Source organism: Schistocerca cancellata, chromosome 1, assembly GCF_023864275.1.
Source record: "Schistocerca cancellata isolate TAMUIC-IGC-003103 chromosome 1, iqSchCanc2.1, whole genome shotgun sequence".
NCBI lineage: Eukaryota > Metazoa > Arthropoda > Insecta > Orthoptera > Acrididae > Schistocerca > Schistocerca cancellata.
The window spans coordinates 418,024,776-418,044,147 of record NC_064626.1 but is presented as its reverse complement, the minus strand read 5'-3'; the positions used below and the strand labels follow the sequence as shown (position 1 = coordinate 418,044,147).

At 45.2% G+C, this 19,372-nt stretch overlaps 1 protein-coding gene across 1 annotated transcript in view; it reads right to left on the bottom strand.

Annotated features, from left to right (window-relative positions):
• Positions 1–19,372, bottom strand: part of LOC126175893 (RNA-splicing ligase RtcB homolog) — a 70,884-nt gene that overhangs the window by 33,445 nt on the left and 18,067 nt on the right. The window contains exons 6-7 of the mRNA XM_049922953.1: positions 16,378–16,553; positions 15,998–16,132 (exon numbers count right to left, since the gene is read on the bottom strand). Coding sequence (XP_049778910.1) covers positions 15,998–16,132; positions 16,378–16,553 — 311 coding nt within the window. The remainder of the gene's footprint in view (positions 1–15,997; positions 16,133–16,377; positions 16,554–19,372) is intronic.

Here is a 19,372-nt window from a genome sequence, read left to right as displayed (position 1 = left end):
AAAATGGACAAACCTGCCTGCAGTGGGCTACGATATTATTAGACAGTAATAATCTCCTCAATCAAAAGTCTTTTAAAACACATTCACAGGCAAGACACCTGAGTTTGCCAGGCACAAAATCTAGGCAATGATTGACGAGAATAGAGGAAAGGAACACAGTAGAAGACAAATGGGTAGCCTTAAGAGCAGAAATACTGATGGCAATTGAGAATCAAATAGGTAAAAAGACAAGGCCTAGTAGAAATCCTTGGATAACATAGGAGATACTGAATTTAACTGACGAAAGGAGAATATTTAAAAATGCAGCATGTGAGGTAGGTGAAAGGGAATACAAACATCAAAAAATGAGTGACAGGAAGTGGTAAAGTGCTACGAAGGAATCGGTAGAGGGCAAATGTAAGGATTTAGAAGCATACATCACTAGACGTACGATAAGATACTGCCTACAGGAAAATTAAAGAGTCCTTTGGAGAAAGAATGTCAATAGTTCTCATGGAAAACCAGTCCTAAACAAACGGAAAGCTGAAAAAAGGAAGGAATATAGATGGTCTATACAAGGGAGATGTACTTGAAAGCAATACTGAAGAAATGGTAGAGGGTGTAGATGAGCACGAGATGGGAGATACAATACTGCGAGAAGAATTTGATGGAGTACTGATAAGTCCTAGGCAAGCAGTGGTAGAGGGGTTGATTGGGCAGAGATCAAGTAATGAGGCCATTGGTCCCATGATCTACAATGGCAGAAATCGAGGGAGGAACGACACACACACAGCATGAACAGCACAGTCCAGTCAAGGGGAAGGGACAAACTGCAAACAAAAGGAAAACAGATCAGTGCAGGACGAAAAGGCAAGAACAGGAGGGAAGTGGATGGGTGGGTGGAAATGGGGAGAGCAGGGGTGTCCCAGAAACATGACGTGCGATGTGGTACCTGCACTATACCATTTGTCACGATACAAGAGGGAGAACACCAGGGGAAGAAGACACCAGAAAAGGGGAAACAGAACAGTACAAAGGATCAGACAAACTGTAGGGAAAACACAAGGAGAACCTGTCTGGTGTGGAGGCAAGGTCAAGGCCCTCACAACCAATGCCCCACTAACTAAGGGACTCAAATTCCAGAGTAAAATTCCAGAGATTATATTCGAGAGGACAAATCATTTTTGTGAAGGAAACTGAGGACAGACGAAATCATGCAACAGTTGTCTGCTAACACGAGACAAGGAATTTTGGAGGGCACATTTAGTGCGAAGGGCCAAAAGGAAGAGGCGGTACAGCAAAATATTTATGATTGTGAATGGATTCCCACAACTAAAAAGGAGGGGGGGCTCACTACTGAGTAAAAACCCATAGATCAATCTAGTATGGCCAATATGTAGACAGCAGAGGATAGTATTCTCACTGGGAGAGATAGAGGGAAGAACGCCACATGGCGGGAGTCCCATTCATGTTGCGAAGTTTGTTTATGAGAAAGTGGCGAGGGGGGGGGGGGGGGGGGGGGAGAGGGGCAGCCTCCAAAGAGTGTGCCATGATTAGGCAAAAAGGTGTTTGATTTAAACTGAAAATCCACCCCCAGAGGGGTCACTAAGAATGGGGGTAAGAGCCACCCCCCAGCCAGATGAACAGCAAGTTCACTAAGTGGGATATCTATTGTGGCCAGGAACTCTCAGGAATTTGACTGAAGAAGCAGTATCTCCAATATCAGCAAGACTGTTATGGATAACAGAGACCACGAGATGGTGGGAAAACAAACAAGTGATAGCCTGAAGGCCACTGAGTCTGTACATAACAAAACTTAGGGAGGACCATTTAATTAAGTAGACGGACTGACAGATTGCCATGAATTACGCAGTACACACTCAATACATGACAGACGAGAGATGGTGTTCCATGCCAACAGAAGATGTAAAGGCATGTATCCCAGATGATTGGCAGATTTAGAGCCATCAGTGTGAAAAAAATGGCATCTTGAAACTCTCATAAGAGCGTTCGGAACAAACACCTTTGGAGCAAAGGAGGCTTTTGTAGCCCCGTAAGGGATCCAGCTGAATCCGTGACTGAGGAACTAACTAGGGGATGATGGGTGGATGAGAATGGGGACAAGAGGACAAGGAGGAGAGATTGAAGTGATGACAGAGAAGCATGGCAAAGAGCTACCAGTAAACCCATCCGATGGCGGGTAGCAAGCAGGCAGCCCGAAGCTGTGAAAAGAATAGAGTAGAGTAGGAGGGGGTGAGGAGGGGAAGAGTGGATAGTGATGACATAGGAAACAAGGAGATCACATAACAAAATCGAACCAGAAGGCTACCAACAGGGCTAGTGCGAAAGTCACTGGTGACTGACCAGATACCATGATAATGAATCAGATCCAAGAGAAGCAGCATGGAAGGGCATCTGATCTATGAACTCTACAAACAAAGTCTAGACAGGACAGAACTAATGCCTGGTAATGGTGGAGAAGGGTCAAATTATCCACACTCCACGAGATGTGGACAAGGAAACGGCCAACCTTCTGATGATGGATTTGGAGCAACCAACTAGGTTTGTTGTCAAAAAGAAGACCCAAAAAATGGAACTGACAGACCATGGTCATGTGTTGGGCATCGAGGTAGAGCTCCTAATCAGGGCTGATGGTAGTATGGCGGCTGAATCGCAGAACTGAAAACCTTTTGAGAGTTTCCACGTGAAGCACACCGGATGGCACTCCTGAGCCGTTGTTCTCAGAGGCCACAGAATGGGAGGTAGCCAAAATACAGAAATCATCCAAACATAGAGCAGGGGTGACCAAAGGCCTGGTAGAGGCCCAAGTCTATTAATAACTATCAGAAAAGTAGGGCACTAAGAACGGAGCCCTGTGGAACAATATTCGCCTCGGTCCGCGGAGAGCTCAGAACAGTGTCATGTCTGACTCTGAAATAGTGAATAAAAATAAAGAGGGGCCCCCATGAAGACCCCACTCATGGAGTGGAAAGAGGACTTGATGGTGCCAAGCTGTGTCGTACACCTTACGAAGCTCAAAGAAAATTGTGACAAGATGGTGGCGGCAACAAAAGGCCTGCCAAACTGCGGTTTTCAATTGAAGCAGACAATGTTTCTGAGATAGTCTCTCATGAAACCCACTCTGGTAAGTGGATAAAAGTTCCCGAGATTCAAGAACCCAATTAAGCTGACGAGCCACCATATATTCCACAAACTTGCAGAGGTCCACTGGTCAGGCTGATGGACCAGCAACTATAGAGGGATGACAGATCCTTGGCATACTTAAGGACAAGAACCACAATACTGCCTCTCCACTGAGATGGGAAAATGCCTTTGAGCCAAATACCGTAAAAAGCCTGGAGGAGATATTGGCATTGTCGAGGATTGAGGTGTTGAAGCAATTGTCTATGGATGGAATCAGGGAAAGGATCTGATTTGTTGGGAGAAGAGAGGGCCAGAAGAAGCTCCCGTTCAGTAGAAGATTCACTGCCAGATTCCACCTGACAAAAGGAGTAAAATGTAAATGGGAAGCTTCAGCCCGCTGTTTCCGGAGGAGGCAGGCAGCTGGATAGGATGCTGACACTGATGCCATTGCAAACTGATAGATCTATACAAAGGCCCACTGGAAAAGCAAGCCATAGAATGGAAGACCACCACTGATAACTGTGGAAGATGCAGAGTGTAGCCCACACCCATAATGAAGGAACAGAAGAACTTTGAGAGGAGAAAGCATTTCTAACATAACCGTTTGCTCTGTTTGATTAAGTAACAGGTTTTGACATGAAGATGCTGAAAGGTGATAGCAGCAGAGGACAGGCACCCCTTAAAAAGTTGCAAGCTGCAATGATGATCACAGATAACAGTAGCAATAGCCATGTTCCACCAAGCCACCAATGAACTGACACACAGCACAGATCATCTTATCAGTCAGATCACGGATGACTTCAACAACAACTTGACAAAGAAGATTGAAACACAACCTGGGAGGTATATAGAGGCCAATCAGCACAATAAAAAACCCAGCAGATAAACATGGTCAGTGGGAGACGGGAAGGAAATGAGGGAATCAGCACGATGTGGTCACTAGCACCAGCTAAGGAAGAAAGAGGAGGCGGCAATGAGAACAAAAGATCAATGGAAGAAAAATTGCTGTATGTAGAATGAAACTGAGTTGGGGAACCATCATCATTAAGAAGGCGCAGGATGTGGTCCACAAGAAATCTGTCAATCAAGAGCCCCGAACTAGATATTGAAGCACTGCCCCACAAAGAGCGATGGGAATTAAAGTCTCCAAGGAGGAGAAGGGAGGAGGGAGTTGTTGAAAGAGGGCAGTTAGGGCAGGAGGTGTAGGTGGCCTGCCTGGAGGGATAAGGAGATTGCAAACCATGACAGCACAGTGCAAGTGGACCTTAAGGACAACTGCTTCCAATGGAGTTTGAAGTGGGATTGATGTACTAAAAATATCTGTATGGACCAACAAGCAGATGCCATCAGAATCCCTCAACGGACTGACCCAATTACAACAAAGTACGGAATGCATGAAGGGTTGGTGAGTGAGCATTCCTGGAGAACAACACAAACTGCTGAGTAAAAGGCAATAAGGGACTGCAACTCTGGGAGATGACTGTAATATCCCTTACAATTTCCATTGCACAATCATGGAGTGGATATGCAAATGAGAGGAAAACAGGCTAGAGCCAATCACACCACCAGGTCACCGTCCGTCACCAACGACAATGGGGTGACACCTATAAATAAGATGTCAGGCTTGGGTTGTGAGGGGCAAATGGCACCTCCGGGGCACCAGATAGGGGGAGGGAGGTCTTGTCCTAAGACTTGCATTCCTTCTTCCTCTCATTCATAGGTTGAGGAAGCAGATCACAAAGTAAGAGCAGGACACTGCACGATCCGGAATGGAAAAAGAGCGGACGACCTTGGGGCACACAGACTGTGTGACACCAGGGGTAGGGGTCCCAGAAAGGAGCCCAATCACCAGCAGACACCAAACAAGCAGAGCACTTCTTCGGCCAGGTGGGGGCGGGGGGATATAGCATTCAAATGGGAGGGTATGAGAACCACAGGCGAGGCGGAGAGGAGGACAGGACTGGGGAAAGGTCATAACAGAGGCAAAAGTAGAAGCCAACAGCAGATAAGTCCATCAAATTTCTGACAAGCCTAAGAAATGATCCAGAGCCTTATACTCTTCAATCTCCTTTTCTTTCTCATATGCTGGGTAATCTGGTGAGCTTGGTGAGTTACAGTCTCGACAATTTACACACATGATTGGTGAAACATGGGAGCTCTCCTCATGGATTGAGTTATCACAGCCACCACATATCTGGAAAATGTGCCCGAAACACAATCACTGAAAGCACCTCATGAATGGCAGGATGTATGGCTCCACATCACACTGGAGACACACAACCTTGACCTCCTCTGTTAGAGAATCTCCCTCGAACACCATAATAAAGGCAATGGTATCAATGCAGTTGTCCTTACAACCCCTCTGCACACGCTGAACAAAATGAGCACCCTGTCTTTCCAGATTGGTCCGGAGTTCCTCATTAGCTTGAAGGATGATGTCCCTATGAGAAATGACTCCCTGGATCATTTTCAAGGACTGGTGAGATGTAATGGATACCAGGGCATGGTCAAGGTGATGACCAGCATGAGGAGCTGCAGACAGAGGCAGATGTATTGATCAATAGGGAACTCAACCACATCTTACATAAAGGCTCCACTTAACCAAACTTTTCTTTGATATCTTCCGCAAAAAATAGTATGGCAGTGAACATATGCTCATCTGTCCTACTACAGACCAGGTAGTGGGGAAAGTGATTCACCTCAAACTGGCGAGCCTGGCCCTCCTCCCAGGGTGTATCCAGGAAAGGATAGGAGACAGTCATGCAAAGCAGCATTCAGTGACCCCTCCTGTTCTTGCCTTTAAGAAATGGCCTTAGGAGAACACTCAATTGATACATTTCATATGCAAAGCACCTGCTCTGATGCTACCTACTCTGATCAGGGGTTCTCGCCACGGATGCCAACCAGCCATAACAAAGGGCTGTCTAGTAAGTTGGCCTTGGGCAGGATTTCTGATGCTCCAGAATAAAAGCAACCACTCTTAGGCAAAAGTTGAGAGGCAACAGATCAGGTATCACAAGTGTGATCACTTTATTGTCAGGAGGCTGAATCAGATGTGTATATAATGTGCTGGTGACCTATTGAGGCAGACTGCGCTATGGCAGGGAAGGAAGACAGAAGGAAGGGGGGAGAGGAGTATACATCGTAGACACTACGGAGGGAGTTTGCCAAATGGCTCACACTACGAAGAGAAAATTTAGCAGTGGAGGTCAAACCCCAAAAGAGGGGTAAGAACATCAAAACAGAAGGATGAAAAGAAAAAGGCAAGGGGAACAAATGTGCAAGGAATACAGGAAACATGATGCATAGCCAGGCTGACGTAAGTAAGAACACTGAGGCAGGGGAAGGAGCGGGGACACAGAGAGAAATACAGTCCAAGAAGGAAGAAGGGCTCTAACAGCTGGGTTGGTTGGTTGCTTTAAAGGCAGGAGAAGGGACCAAACTACACACAAGTGTGAGAATAAAACGGACGAAACATATAACACAAAACGGAAAGAAAGGAAAAGCCACAAGAATGAAGGGAAGGCAACGAACACTAAAAGGAACAAAAAAAGGACAAGAAAACAGAGATGCTAGAAACAGAAGAAAGTAAAGCATGAAAGCAGATTACAGTGGCTGGCCAACAAAGAGAATAAAAAGGCAAAGCCAGCCACTCTGCAACACATTAAAACCTCCACCCTAAAAGCACTAGGGTGAGGACACAAGAGGGACAAAGGACATGCGCTAAAACCTACATAGAAGTATAAAACCCACTCTCATGGATAAAACATAAAACTAAAGCTGCTGTGGAGGCATTGTCGCCCAACACCGAAGGTAGGGTGCTGGGAAAGTTAAAAGTCTGCCGCAGAGCAGCTAGAAGTGAACAGCCCAGCAAGAGGTGGAGGACTGTCATTTGGGAGCCACAGCGACACTGAGGTGGATCCTCGCAATGGAGTAGGTAACCATGCGTTAGCCACGTACGGCCAGTGCAGATCCGGCAGAGGACAACTGATTCCCTGCGAGAGGCCTGCATGGAAGACTTCCACACATTCATAGTCTCCTTAATGACACACAGTTTGTTGTGTGTGCTGTTATACCATTCTGTCTCCCAAAGCCGGAAAACCCTGCGGTGTAAGTCAGAACGCAGGTCAGCTTCGGAGATGCCTATCTCTGGAAGCTGTTTCCGCGTCGCCTGTTTGGCCGGCCTGTCAGCAATTTCGTTGCCAGGGATTCCGACATGTCCTGAGGTCCACACAAACACTACGGAACGGCAGAACTGTACCAGGGCACAGATGGACTCCTGAATGGACACTCGCCAGAGCATGAGCAGATGTACTCAAGAGCACAAGATATGGCCGCCAGCTTTGCAGTGAAAACACTGCAGCCAACTGGCAAGAAGTGCTGCTCAACATGTCCATGAACATATGTGAAGGCTACGTGATGATCAGCCATTGAGCTGTCTGTGTAAACCACTTCAGAGCCCCGGAACAAGTCAAGAATCGAGAGGAAGTGACAGCAGAGAGCGGCGGGGTTAACGGAGCGCTTAGGGCCATGCAAAAGGTCCAGACAGAGCTGTGGCTGAGGCGTACACCACGGAGGCGTATGTGAACGGACCGCAAGCAGAAGTGGTAAAGGGAAGGACTACAGTTTGGAGAGAAGGGACCACACGCAAACCACAATAGTTAGCCCCGATCTGGGCCGCCGACGCGGGAGATGGACTGCGGTGGGCAGGAAAAGAAGACAGTAATTCGGATGCTCAGGGGAACTGAGTGTGCACTGCGTAACTGGCTAGCTGTTGCGCATGTCTGATCTGCAGAGAGGGACACCAGGCTCTACCAGGACGCTGCTCACCGGACTCCTCCTAAAAGCTCCTGTCGCTAATCAAACCCCACAGTGGTGCACAGGGTCAAGTAAATGCAATGCTGAAGGCACTGCCCAACCATAAATCACACTCCCATAGTCAATTCGGATTGGACAAGGCCTCTGTAGAGCTGGAGCAGCCTACAGCAATCTGCACCCCCAATTGGTGTTGCTCAGGCAACAGAGGGCATTGAGGAGCTGCCAGCACTTCTGCTAAAGCTGACAAAGATGAGGGAGCCAAGTCAATCATGCATCAAAAACCAGTCCTAGGAATTGGTGTGTCTCCGCTACAGTGAGTGGATCGTCGTTAAGGTAAAGTGCGGGTTCCAGATGAACGGTACAATGCTGACAGAAGTGCACGACACACGACTTTGCGGCTGAGAACTAGAAAGCTGTGGGCTAGAGCCCATGACTGCATCTTGTGGATGGCTCCCTGGAGGCACCGCTCAACAACAACCATACTGGAGAAGCAGTAAGAAATTCAGAAGTTGTCTGCATACAGAGAAGGTGAGATGGAGGGCCCGACAGCTGCTGTTAGACTGTTAATGGCCACTAAAAATAAAGAGACAACCTGCGGGACTCCATTCTCCTGGATATGGATGGAACTATGGGAGTCACCAACTTCGACATGGTAAGTACGGAGCAACAGGAAGTTTTGGATAAAAATCTTGAGTGGTCCCCAGAGACCCCACTCATACAATGTGGCAAGGATATGATGTTGCCAAGCTGTGTCGTATGCCTTCAAAGAAGATGGCAATCAGGTGTTGTCATCTGGTAAAGGCTGTTCGGATGGCAGACACTATGGACACAAGATTATCAGTGGTGGAACGACACTGGTGGAAGCTGCCCTGACATGGAGCCAGCAAGCCACGTGACTCCAGGACCCAATCCAACCGCCTACATACCATACGTTCCAGCAGCTTACACAGAATGCTGGTGAGACAGATGGGCCAATAGCTATCCACATCGAGCGGGTTTTTACTGGGTCCAAGCACCGGAATGATGGTGCTCTCCCGCCCTTGTGATGGAAAGACGCCATCGCACCAGAGCCTGTTGAAGATGACGAGAATATGTCATTTGTAGTAAGATGAAGAGATGTTTAATCATCTGGCTGTGGATGCAATCAGGTCCAGGAACTCAGTCTGGGTAATATGCAAGGGCACTGAGGAGCTCCCACTCTGTAAATGGGGCATTATAGGATTCACTATAACATGCAGTGAATGACAGGACGTTCCCTTCCAGCCGCTGTTTGAGTGTGCAAAAGGCTGGGGGGTAATTCTCCAACACATAGGCTCGAGCAAAGTGTTCAGCAATCGCGTTTGCGTTGGTACATAACTAGCCATTTATGGTAACACTGGGGACAGCTGTTGGGGGCTGGTACCTGAAAAGACGTTTGATCTTTGCGCAGACTTGGGAAGGTGATGTGTGGCCCCCAATGGCGGAGACATATCTCTCCCAACACTCCATCTTCCGTTGTCTGATAAGGTAGCAAACATGGGCACGGAACTGTTTAAAGGCTATAAGGTGCTCCACGGAAGGATACTGCTTATGCCACTGTAGAGCTCGCCGACACTCCTTAATTGCTTCAGCAACTTCCGGTGAGCACCAAGGGACTGCCTTACACCTCGAATACCCTAACAAGCGAGGGATCACGTTTTCTGCCACAGAAACAATTGTGCTAGTCACCTTCTTAACCATCACATCACAGGGTGTATACGGGGACAAGGAAAAAAAATTCCCGGATTATTCCCGGATTTCTCCCGGATACCCCGTTTACAAAATATGATTTTTCCCGGGCGAAAATACACTTTTTATGTGCTTAGTGACAGTAGGTTTTCCGTAGATTTTCCCTCGGAACTGTAAAACTTATGAATCCTTTGAATGGTTAACGTTTTATACAATCGCATAGAACTTCCCGGAAAAAAAAGAAAAGACGGGGCAAAGAAGGTTTTGGAGAGACCTTTAATTTAAAAAAAAAAAAAAAAAAAAAAGAAAAGAAAAAAAAGGGGGAGAGAAATTTTGGAAAGACCTTTGATTTGCAGCAACATATAAGCTGCATATTTTCGTATTACAAAAGTATAAATTCGAATTGCACCAAACACAGTGCGTTAGTTTCCGGAGCGTTGAAACCGAGGTTGCGGTGACCTTTTGTAAGCGAGTCATATCTCAAGCCACGAGATCTCGTCAGCCGATGACAGCGGCTATTCAGAACATAGGACACGAGTTATAGTCAGCCAATAGCAAGATCACTGGTCACATAGCGCGAACACGCAAGAGGGAAAGTTAACGGTTTACATTAATGTATGCCGCACCGTATATCTACTAGAAAAGCTAAGCTTTCGCATATAATGTTAGTCTCTAAGATTAACACGCTACAACAAAAGCTAAGCTTTCACATGTAATGTTGATATTTTTTTTGCGTGTGTTATACTTTAAGACACATCACACAAATGTGCCAGTAAATTTAAAATTATGACATAAATGTCTCGGCTCGAAATTCTTGTAAGTGGCTGGCGGCTGCTCCTCAAACTGTTCTGTTTCGAACGCTCTGTGATTTAGATATCCATCCCACTTTCTCACGCGTAACATAATTCATCTTGCGTAAAAAGAAATTTACTTTGAAAGTAACGCTTTTCTAACCACCGTTCGCAATACTATTCGGAGACTGTTAGAAATAGGTTCGATTTACCAGTTGCCAGAGAGCACCAGAAAACAGGCATAATTGTGCGTGTGCAACTGCAGTGGTGTAGGAAGCCCGTATGTTCGTGTGTATAAAGCACTAAGAGAGCTTACATTACACCATAAAAGAAACAGTGCATCAGAGGATACTCCAAGAGCATCGGAATTTCGTAAACCATACTAAAATGCATAATTCGGCTTGATGTGCAAATTGGCTTTTTCCAGATTCACAGTGAAGTAGGTCCCATCTGATATTAAGCTTTTCAGTGTGGTTTTAGGGATGTAAATTTTCTTGGAGTACCAGTACTCTACGATCTCATTTTTGGTTCTTTATTATGGCATAATGCCATATATGGCAGAAGATGATAACGTGCACTTGAAATTCAGCGAACAGTTGGAAGTAGCCAATACTGTAAAATGATCGACTCGGCGGAAAGATTAATAAAGCCAAATTTCTTTAGCAAACTTGCAAAAATAACTTCACTGTTCTGCAAGGCGATTAATGATTGATCGCTACTAACTTGGAAATAAAATAAAATCAGAAAACTGAAATTAATAATATATTTTTGCCCTCCGTAATTATGTGAATGTATTTTAATTCACTTGATAGCTCCCAGCCACAGAAATCCGTTTTGTTTTCATTTGACGTGGGAGCAGTACACGAAGAGAAGCAGCGAATTCACTTTACGTAAACACAGGTCATGTGGTGGTTAACCCTCTCCCCACTACAACTCAGACAACTCTGTGCAAGCGTGAATCTGGCAGCTAGCGCACGCGAGAAAAAAATTTCTCGTTTGCATCTGGCTGCTTGCTACTACTACCGATACAGCTAACAGCCAAACTTCAAGTAGCGGGAGAAGGTACTGCTTATACGCAAGTCCAACGCGCATGCGCAACAGATCGCTGGCAATTGGTCAAACGAACCTAATGTGAACAGTTGTGACGTCATGCTCATAGCAAGCAATTTATTGTTACGAAGAATTACAGTCTTTGCCCTACGTCTTTTGACATATTTTTGCTATTTGCAGACGCTTGTGCGTGCACGGTTGTTTGTTGTTGTAAATTGCACATTTCCTTTGCCACTGAAGTTTTATTTTTTTCCCTCTCGTTTATATTTTATTGCTGCAGTATCATTCTCCAGTAGCAGGATACAATAACATTCTTTGCTAGAGAATCAATTCTGCAGTCAAAATTACAAAAATTTAACTGAAAGCTAAAACAATGAAAAATTCCCGGAATTCCGAAAAATTCCCGGGTTTTTCCCGGTTTTCTCCCGGATGAAAAAATTCCCGGGTTTTTCCCGGATTTCCCGGTTGTCCCGGGTCGTATACACCCTGCATCAGTGTTACCGTGTGGGGGAGATTCAGCGGTGACAGCAGAGGTGAAAGTTCCCCAGTCCACCTTGTTTAAAGCCCATCTGGGTAGGCGTCCATGTGCCTGACGCCACGGCAGCGAAAGGAAGATGGGGAAGTGGTCACTACCACACAGGTCATCATATGCTCTCCAGTGGATAGATGGGAGAAGTCCTGGGCTGCATATTGATAAATCAATGGCCGAGTAACTACCATGAGCCACACTGAAATGCATGGCAGCCTTAGTATTTAAGAGGCAGAGGTCGAATTGTGACAGTAAAGTTTCGACATTTCTGCCTCGGCCAGTAAGCATGGTACCACCCCCACAAGGGATTATGGGCATTAAAATCTCCCAAAAGTAGGAAAGGTTTAGGGAGTTGATCAATCAGTGCAGCTGATACATTCAGGGGTGCTGCACCATCTGGAGGAATATATACATTGTAGACAGTTATTTGCTGTGTCGTCCTTATTCTGACAGCCACAGCTTCAAGAGGTTTGAAGGGGCACATGTTCACTACAGACCAATTTTAGGACATCAGTGCAAACTCCACCTGACACTTGATTATAGTCACTTCGGTACCTGTAATATCCTTTATAGCCATGGAGGGCAGGGGTCTGCATTGCTGGTAACCAGGTTACCTGGAGGGCAATGCAGAAAGCAAGTGTAAAGCTTAACAGTTGCCACAGCTCATCCAGGCGCTGGAAAAAACCACCACAATTCCACTGGAAGATGACATCATGAGACAGGGAAAGCACGGAACATTCAATGACGCAGTTTACACCTCAGAGTCACCTGCCACAGATTTATTGACTGAGCAGTCTATATCCATTGTGTCTTACAAGTCTGGCGAGATCTTGGTCCTCAGCGGACGCCAAAATCTCCACCCCATTCTCAGCTGCAGGGCTTGTAGGTAGTGGTGGTGAGGGTGCCACCGCAATTTCCTTGGTCTTAGGGGTTTTCTTCTTGGATTTCTCTTGCTGCTCCTTGGGTTTCCCTGGTTGGGAAGACATCACTGGCTCAGTCTCCGGGACTGAGGATGAGCATGAAGCCCTACGACCAGCTGCTTTTGGGCTCTTCAGCCACTGGCAGGTGTCGTCTTTCCCACTAGAAGAAAAATGGGAAGGGAGTGACCCAAGGGACCCCTTCCTAGCAAGAGAAGCCAAAGAAGAATTACATTTCTCTGGCTTAGAAGTGGGGATGGACATCCCCGATGGTTGGGGGGAGGGGGGTGTTGCTCCCAAAGTAGGTGGTGCAGCAGCAACAGGGAGGGAAATGCCCCCCACCATCAATGAGGCAGGTGTAGTCTTCGGCACTGAGAGGTGACCTGGGTTGGCAGAGCTGATGGTGCCAGAACTATTGTAGCAACGGCGTAAGATGATGTCATACGCACAGGATACAGGCATCCAAATTTCCTCTTAGCCTCAGTGTAGGTCAGTCGGTCCAGGGTCTTGTACTATGATTTTCCTTTCATTCTGGATAATCCTGCAGTCAGGCAAGCAAGGCGAATGGCACTCTCCACAGCTGACAGATGGGAGGCAGGGCACATGGAGTATTGGGATGTGACGGGCATCTGCAATCTCGGCATGTGACGCTGGAAGTACAGAAGGAAGACGTATGGCCGAACTTCCAGCACTTAAAGCACCACATTGGGGGAGGGATATAGGGCTTTACGTCACACTGGTAGACCATCACCCTGACCTTCTCGGGCAATGTGCCACCCTCAAAGGCCAAGATGAAGGTACCGGTGGCAACCTGATTATCTTTCGGACCCCGGTGGACACGCCGGACAAAACATACACCTCGCCACTCTAAATTGGTGCACAGCTCATCATCTGACTGCAAAAGAAGGTTGTGGTATTGATAGCTACGATGCCAGGGCGTAGGTGCAAGTTCTTAGATTGGCAATACGACACCGACGACAGCGCCCCCTAGCCGGCACTATGCAGCTCTACGAGTGCCGCTCCAGATTCAGCCCAGTTGATTCCGAGGAGACGACCAAGCAACATTGTTCCTATTTCATAGTGGGTGAGCCACTACAGATTTTGTCTTTGTAACTTCTAGACGCTGTCAGATTTGATGGGTGGATGAATGGCTTCGCACTGATGTGCTCATCTGTACACAAAGTTAAATAAAAGTGTTATAACCTAATTGCAGTACCAAGTGTTCTACCTCACCAACTCCTCCTAGCTTCCTACATTCAGCCTACCCTTCAGTTTTCAGGAGCAGACCCACACACCACCTTCCAGGCAGGAGACAATAAAGGTGTCTGTGAAATATGATATCCTGGACCATATTTAAGCTCTTATGGGACGTGATGGTTACAGAAACATCCCCCAGCTTGTCACAAGTGAGTAACTCCCGTGACTTGGGCAGAGGATGCTGTTCTGCTCAAGACTGACCCAGATCTCATTTTGGACAAGCCCTCCACCTCCCCTAACTTGTCCTCTATATGCTCAACAAAAAACTGAGGCTTCATCGTCATGAAAGATTCCCCATTAGCTCTTGAACATATAAGGTACTGGGGCAAATAAGATCTGCTGCCATCCTTCCTTAGCCTGACATTCCTCCCATGATTTGGCCAGGGAGGGGAATGATTTGGGGTCGTACTTCTGTGTGTTGAATTGAGCCTGTGAATGCTTAGAGACTGCTGGTGTTTGACCACCAGCAAGAGATGATGTACTGCACTTCATCACGTGTCATTCGCCCTGATGCCACCCACTCCGACCAGGGGCCCTCCACACGGGTGGCCCCCAGCCGCAGCAAAGGCCACCTGGCAGGATGGCCATTGCCCAGAGTCCTGATGCCCCAGGGTGACAGGCATCTACTCCTCGGCATACATGGGGAGTTAATGGTACAGGCATCATCAGCAGAGTAATCCCTGTGTGTTCAGGGGGCTACAACCAACAGGGTACATGGCAGCCCCACCACAACGGACTGGCTACCGTGCTGGATATCAGGTGCAAAGAAGTCCATGGTCATCGTAGACGTAGAAATCGACACTGCATAGTGCACGATGGAAAATGCACCCAGGAAGGTGTCCTCACCCAAGAGATGGAGAATGGGCAGGACTGCAATGCGATGACGAGAAAGTGGACTAAAGATCTCAATACTCTTGTGTGTGTGTGTGTGTGTGGGGGGGGGGGGGGGGGGGGGGCGGCAGCAAAGAAGCAGTGGTTGAGAAGGGAGTGAAACAGAATTTTAGCCCATCCCCGATCTTATTCATTCTTTACATTGAGCAAGCAGTAAAAAACTTAAGAAAACTTTGGGTAGGAATTAAAATAAAGGGAGAAGAAATGAAAATTTTGAGGTTTTCTGATTACATTTTAATTCTCTTAGAGATGGCACAGGATTTGGTAGAGCAGTTGAACGGAATGGACAGTGTCTTGTAAAGGAGGGTATAAGATGATCGTCAGCAAAGCAAAAGGATAATGGAATTTAGATTAATTAAATCAGGTGGTGCTGAAGGAATTAGATTAGGAAACGAGACTCTGGTAGCTTTTTCCTCATTTAAATCAAAGAACTTTAAATGGGCATCAATAAAACCTTTGTAAAGAAAGTCTAAACTCCTCATTCAGAATGTAATTCTCACACCTCAGAACTCTTCTACTGGAGAATCCTCCTTTCCACAAGAATTATTTAGTACCCTCAAACTGAAATGAAATTTTTCTCAGTAATTCTGAAATTAGTGCCTGCACCTTACAATTCTGACAGTAAAACAAATTAGAAGTATGACTAACACAAAATATGTCTTGCACTGTTTACTGGAAATACTTAAGGCATTTGTCATGGTGGTGTAACTGTTGTTGAACCAACATTCTTTGAATCACACTGTAAAAACTTCAATGCACTTATAAAGCATCATGATTTACAAAACAAATGCAACCGAAACAAAGGAAGAATGAATTCTTATGGAGTAAGTTAACATACAATAAACTACATAGAACATATTTACAATTTTAATCACTTAAAATGTACACTGTCAGTCAATAGCTATTATTCTTACCTTCCTGTGTACCAACAGTGTCTTCTGTTTACCATCAATATAATGTTCCTCAACTTTAGCAATGTTGTGGGAAACATCATAAATTACATGCATATCAAGGTCATCAGGTGTCATCCGGAATTGTTTAGCAAAAGCCTGGAATAAAATTGTCACACACAAATTGTTTGATAAGTTTAGCTTCTTGTTTGTTACCAGGATCACTACCACAACAATCCACTAAGACATGCACAGTAAAATATCAGTTATTTTTCAAATGATTCCATGATGGCTGTTTTGGTTCAACTTCTGATTTATATTATTTTCACTTTCCTCAGACCAATGTTTATATTCCAATTAGAATTTTTCATCAACTTAATCTCTACAATAATTTAATAAATTACCTGCCGACTGAGAAATGTCATTGAGCTCCTGTTGACCCACGCAAAATTTGCAGCTGCAGCCATAGCTTTGAGGTAATCCTGACCCTCTGGGGACATAATATGTGCACATGCTAGCTGTCTGTCATTGGTCTCAATGTTATCACGTTTCATAGCTCTTTCCATGGCAACCAATGCATCTACAAATAGATAGCAAAAACGGATTTCACATGTTATGGTACACACTGAATAACCTTACTTAATAACTGTTATTGTGATTACTCACTATAGTCCCATGTCTCGAGTGCTTGAACTTCGAAGAGGAGATAGTACAATGGAAATAGAGACATTCTTGGCATTAATGTAACAGCTGCCACAACCTAAACAGAATCCATTTTTGGCAGAAATACTAGGAAATCTTGGCAACAATTATCCGCCACAAAGATGTGTAAAATATTGTGAAAAGTAATTATGATGCTATTACAGGGACATTATCACCAACTGTAATGACATATAGAAAGCTATGAGAGTATTTGTATATGCTGACACCTACACTGGAATCTGGTTAGTATATCCCTTATTACTCCATTTTTCCACATAGTTTATCCATTTTTGGATCTGCCAGTCCCAACTGCATTAAATACATGTTAAACCAACTTGTTCATGCACTCTCCCTCCCTGCTTAGAGCATTCAAATTTGATGGTATTGGTACTGTTTGGTTGCTGCAACTTTTGCTGCTGAGAGTTGCGAGAGTGGTGGGAGGAGGACATTCACGGGCACATGGTGCAGAAATATGCAAGAAGACACTGCTATTCAGTGCTGGCAACTGGCAACTTTGCGAGTCACACGGATAGTTTGCTACGGTAGAAATGATGGCGGAAGTAATGCCTATAGATTGGTAGTAGCTCCAACAACTTCAATAGCAGTCAAGAAAACTGAATAACTTAATTCAAACGCTTGACTTCTTTGTTCATTTTAGCATCTGACTGACTCCGCTTGTAATTTTTCATTTTTTTAGTCTGATTTTTTTGTGTTTTAAACAGTTTATCCATTTGTCACTGATAAAAAGACAGTGGGATAGCTTACAAATGAAGATAGTGGAACACTATTCAGGGACTGCACAAAAATTCATACACGAAGCTCGTTAATATTGCACAAAACATGAACATTCCTCTATCAATATTAAATAGAGAAGTGAGCGAATGAAAAATAACTGAAGCAACATGTGTGGAAACAGCAAATGTCAAATGAAAATGAGAATGTGATGGTCAGTTTCCAGAACTGGAAAAGATGCTACTTAGTGGATGAAAAAAGCTCATATTTTGAACATTTCAACTGACTGTACCATGGTTCATGCAAGACAATACATTTCACACAAAATTTGGAACGTGTAGATTTCAAGGTATTCGATGGTTAGATTGGTAGGTTGAAAAACAGACAATGTAAATGTGTTCAAGGTGGTGCAGCAATTGTGAACATTGACTTGTTCAGTCATGGGAAAATACTCTTTCATCAATCACGGAAAATTGTTTTTAATGCAGATGAAACAGGCTTATTTTTTCACTTTCTGCCTGAACAACTCAAGGTCAGAGGAGAAAAATACCATGGCAGAACATTTCGTAAAGAGAGGTTAACTGTTCTATTATGTTGCAACTAAAGTGGAACAATAAGGTTGGTGCTGCTAGTAATTGGAGGGCGAAGAGAACCCGATGCTTCAAAAATGTGTGGATATTTCCACGTCAATATATGAGGGGTGTACAATAAGTAGAGCAACATTTTTTTTTTCTCAGCCAATTTTGTTTAACAAAAATGTGGAGTGATTACTAAGCCCATACTGGCACAGAAATCCAAGAGCTGTTTCCCGTTCCTGTTGGCCTCCATATCCTCTCCACATTTACCCATAACCTTTTCATACCCTTCTGTTCGATTTCCAATCCTGGCATTAAAATCACCTATGAGCAGAACACTGTCCTTGTCCTTTACTCTAACAACTACATCACTGAGTGCGTCATAAAAACTATCCATCTTATCTTGATCTGTCCCTTCACAATGCGAATACACTGACACAGTCCTAATTTTCTTGCTAGACACTGTCAAATCTATCCACATCAGTCGTTCGTTTACATACCTTATTGCAACTACACTGGGTTCCATTTCTTTCCTGATGAAAATCCCTACACCCCATTGTGCTATTCCTGCTCTGACTCCTGACAGGTAGACCTTGTATTCTCCCACTTCCTCTTCCTTCTCACCCCTTACCCGAATGTCACCAACAGCTAAAACGTCCAATCTCATCTTACTTGCAGCCTCTGCCAGCTCTACCTTCTTCCCAGAGTAGCCCCCATTTATATTAATAGCTCCCCATTTCGTTACCATTCGTTTGCCGAGTCTTATCTTAGGAGTCCCTGGTTTGTCAATTAGAGGTGGGACTCATCAAGTCTCCTGGTGGAAAACTAGAGCATCACAGCTATTCAAAGGCACCTGCATAATGTCACGGAGAGTCACTGGGTGAGATGTCTCCTCATTGGAATAAGGTCTAAACCTACCCAATCTCCCACGTGCTGGCTGGCCTTACACAGCTGTGACTCCTGCAATGGTGGAACATGTGGACACACACACTTGAGGTGATCAACAGATCACAAATAGCTCAATGCTCAATTGGACATCTGTTAGTAGTGCAGTCACTCGTCTACCGGTTAAGGAAGTGAAGGTGTGTACCCACAGGTCCCTCACCATCTAATAGAAGACCATAAAGAGTAACACAGGACAGTCTATGTAAAAATGCTTATGTGTTACGAGGCAGATCGTGACAATTTTTGTTGAATGTCATCACAGGCAATGAAACGTGGGTTCATCGCTTTGAACTGGAAACAAAACAGCAATCTGTGGAGCAGCACCACACCACCTCTCCCCTGAGAAAAAGTTCAAAGCTGCACCTTCAGCAGGTGAAGTTACGGTGACAGGCTTCTGGGACTCTGAAGGGTTATTCCGTTTGATGTCCACCCTGACAGCACAACA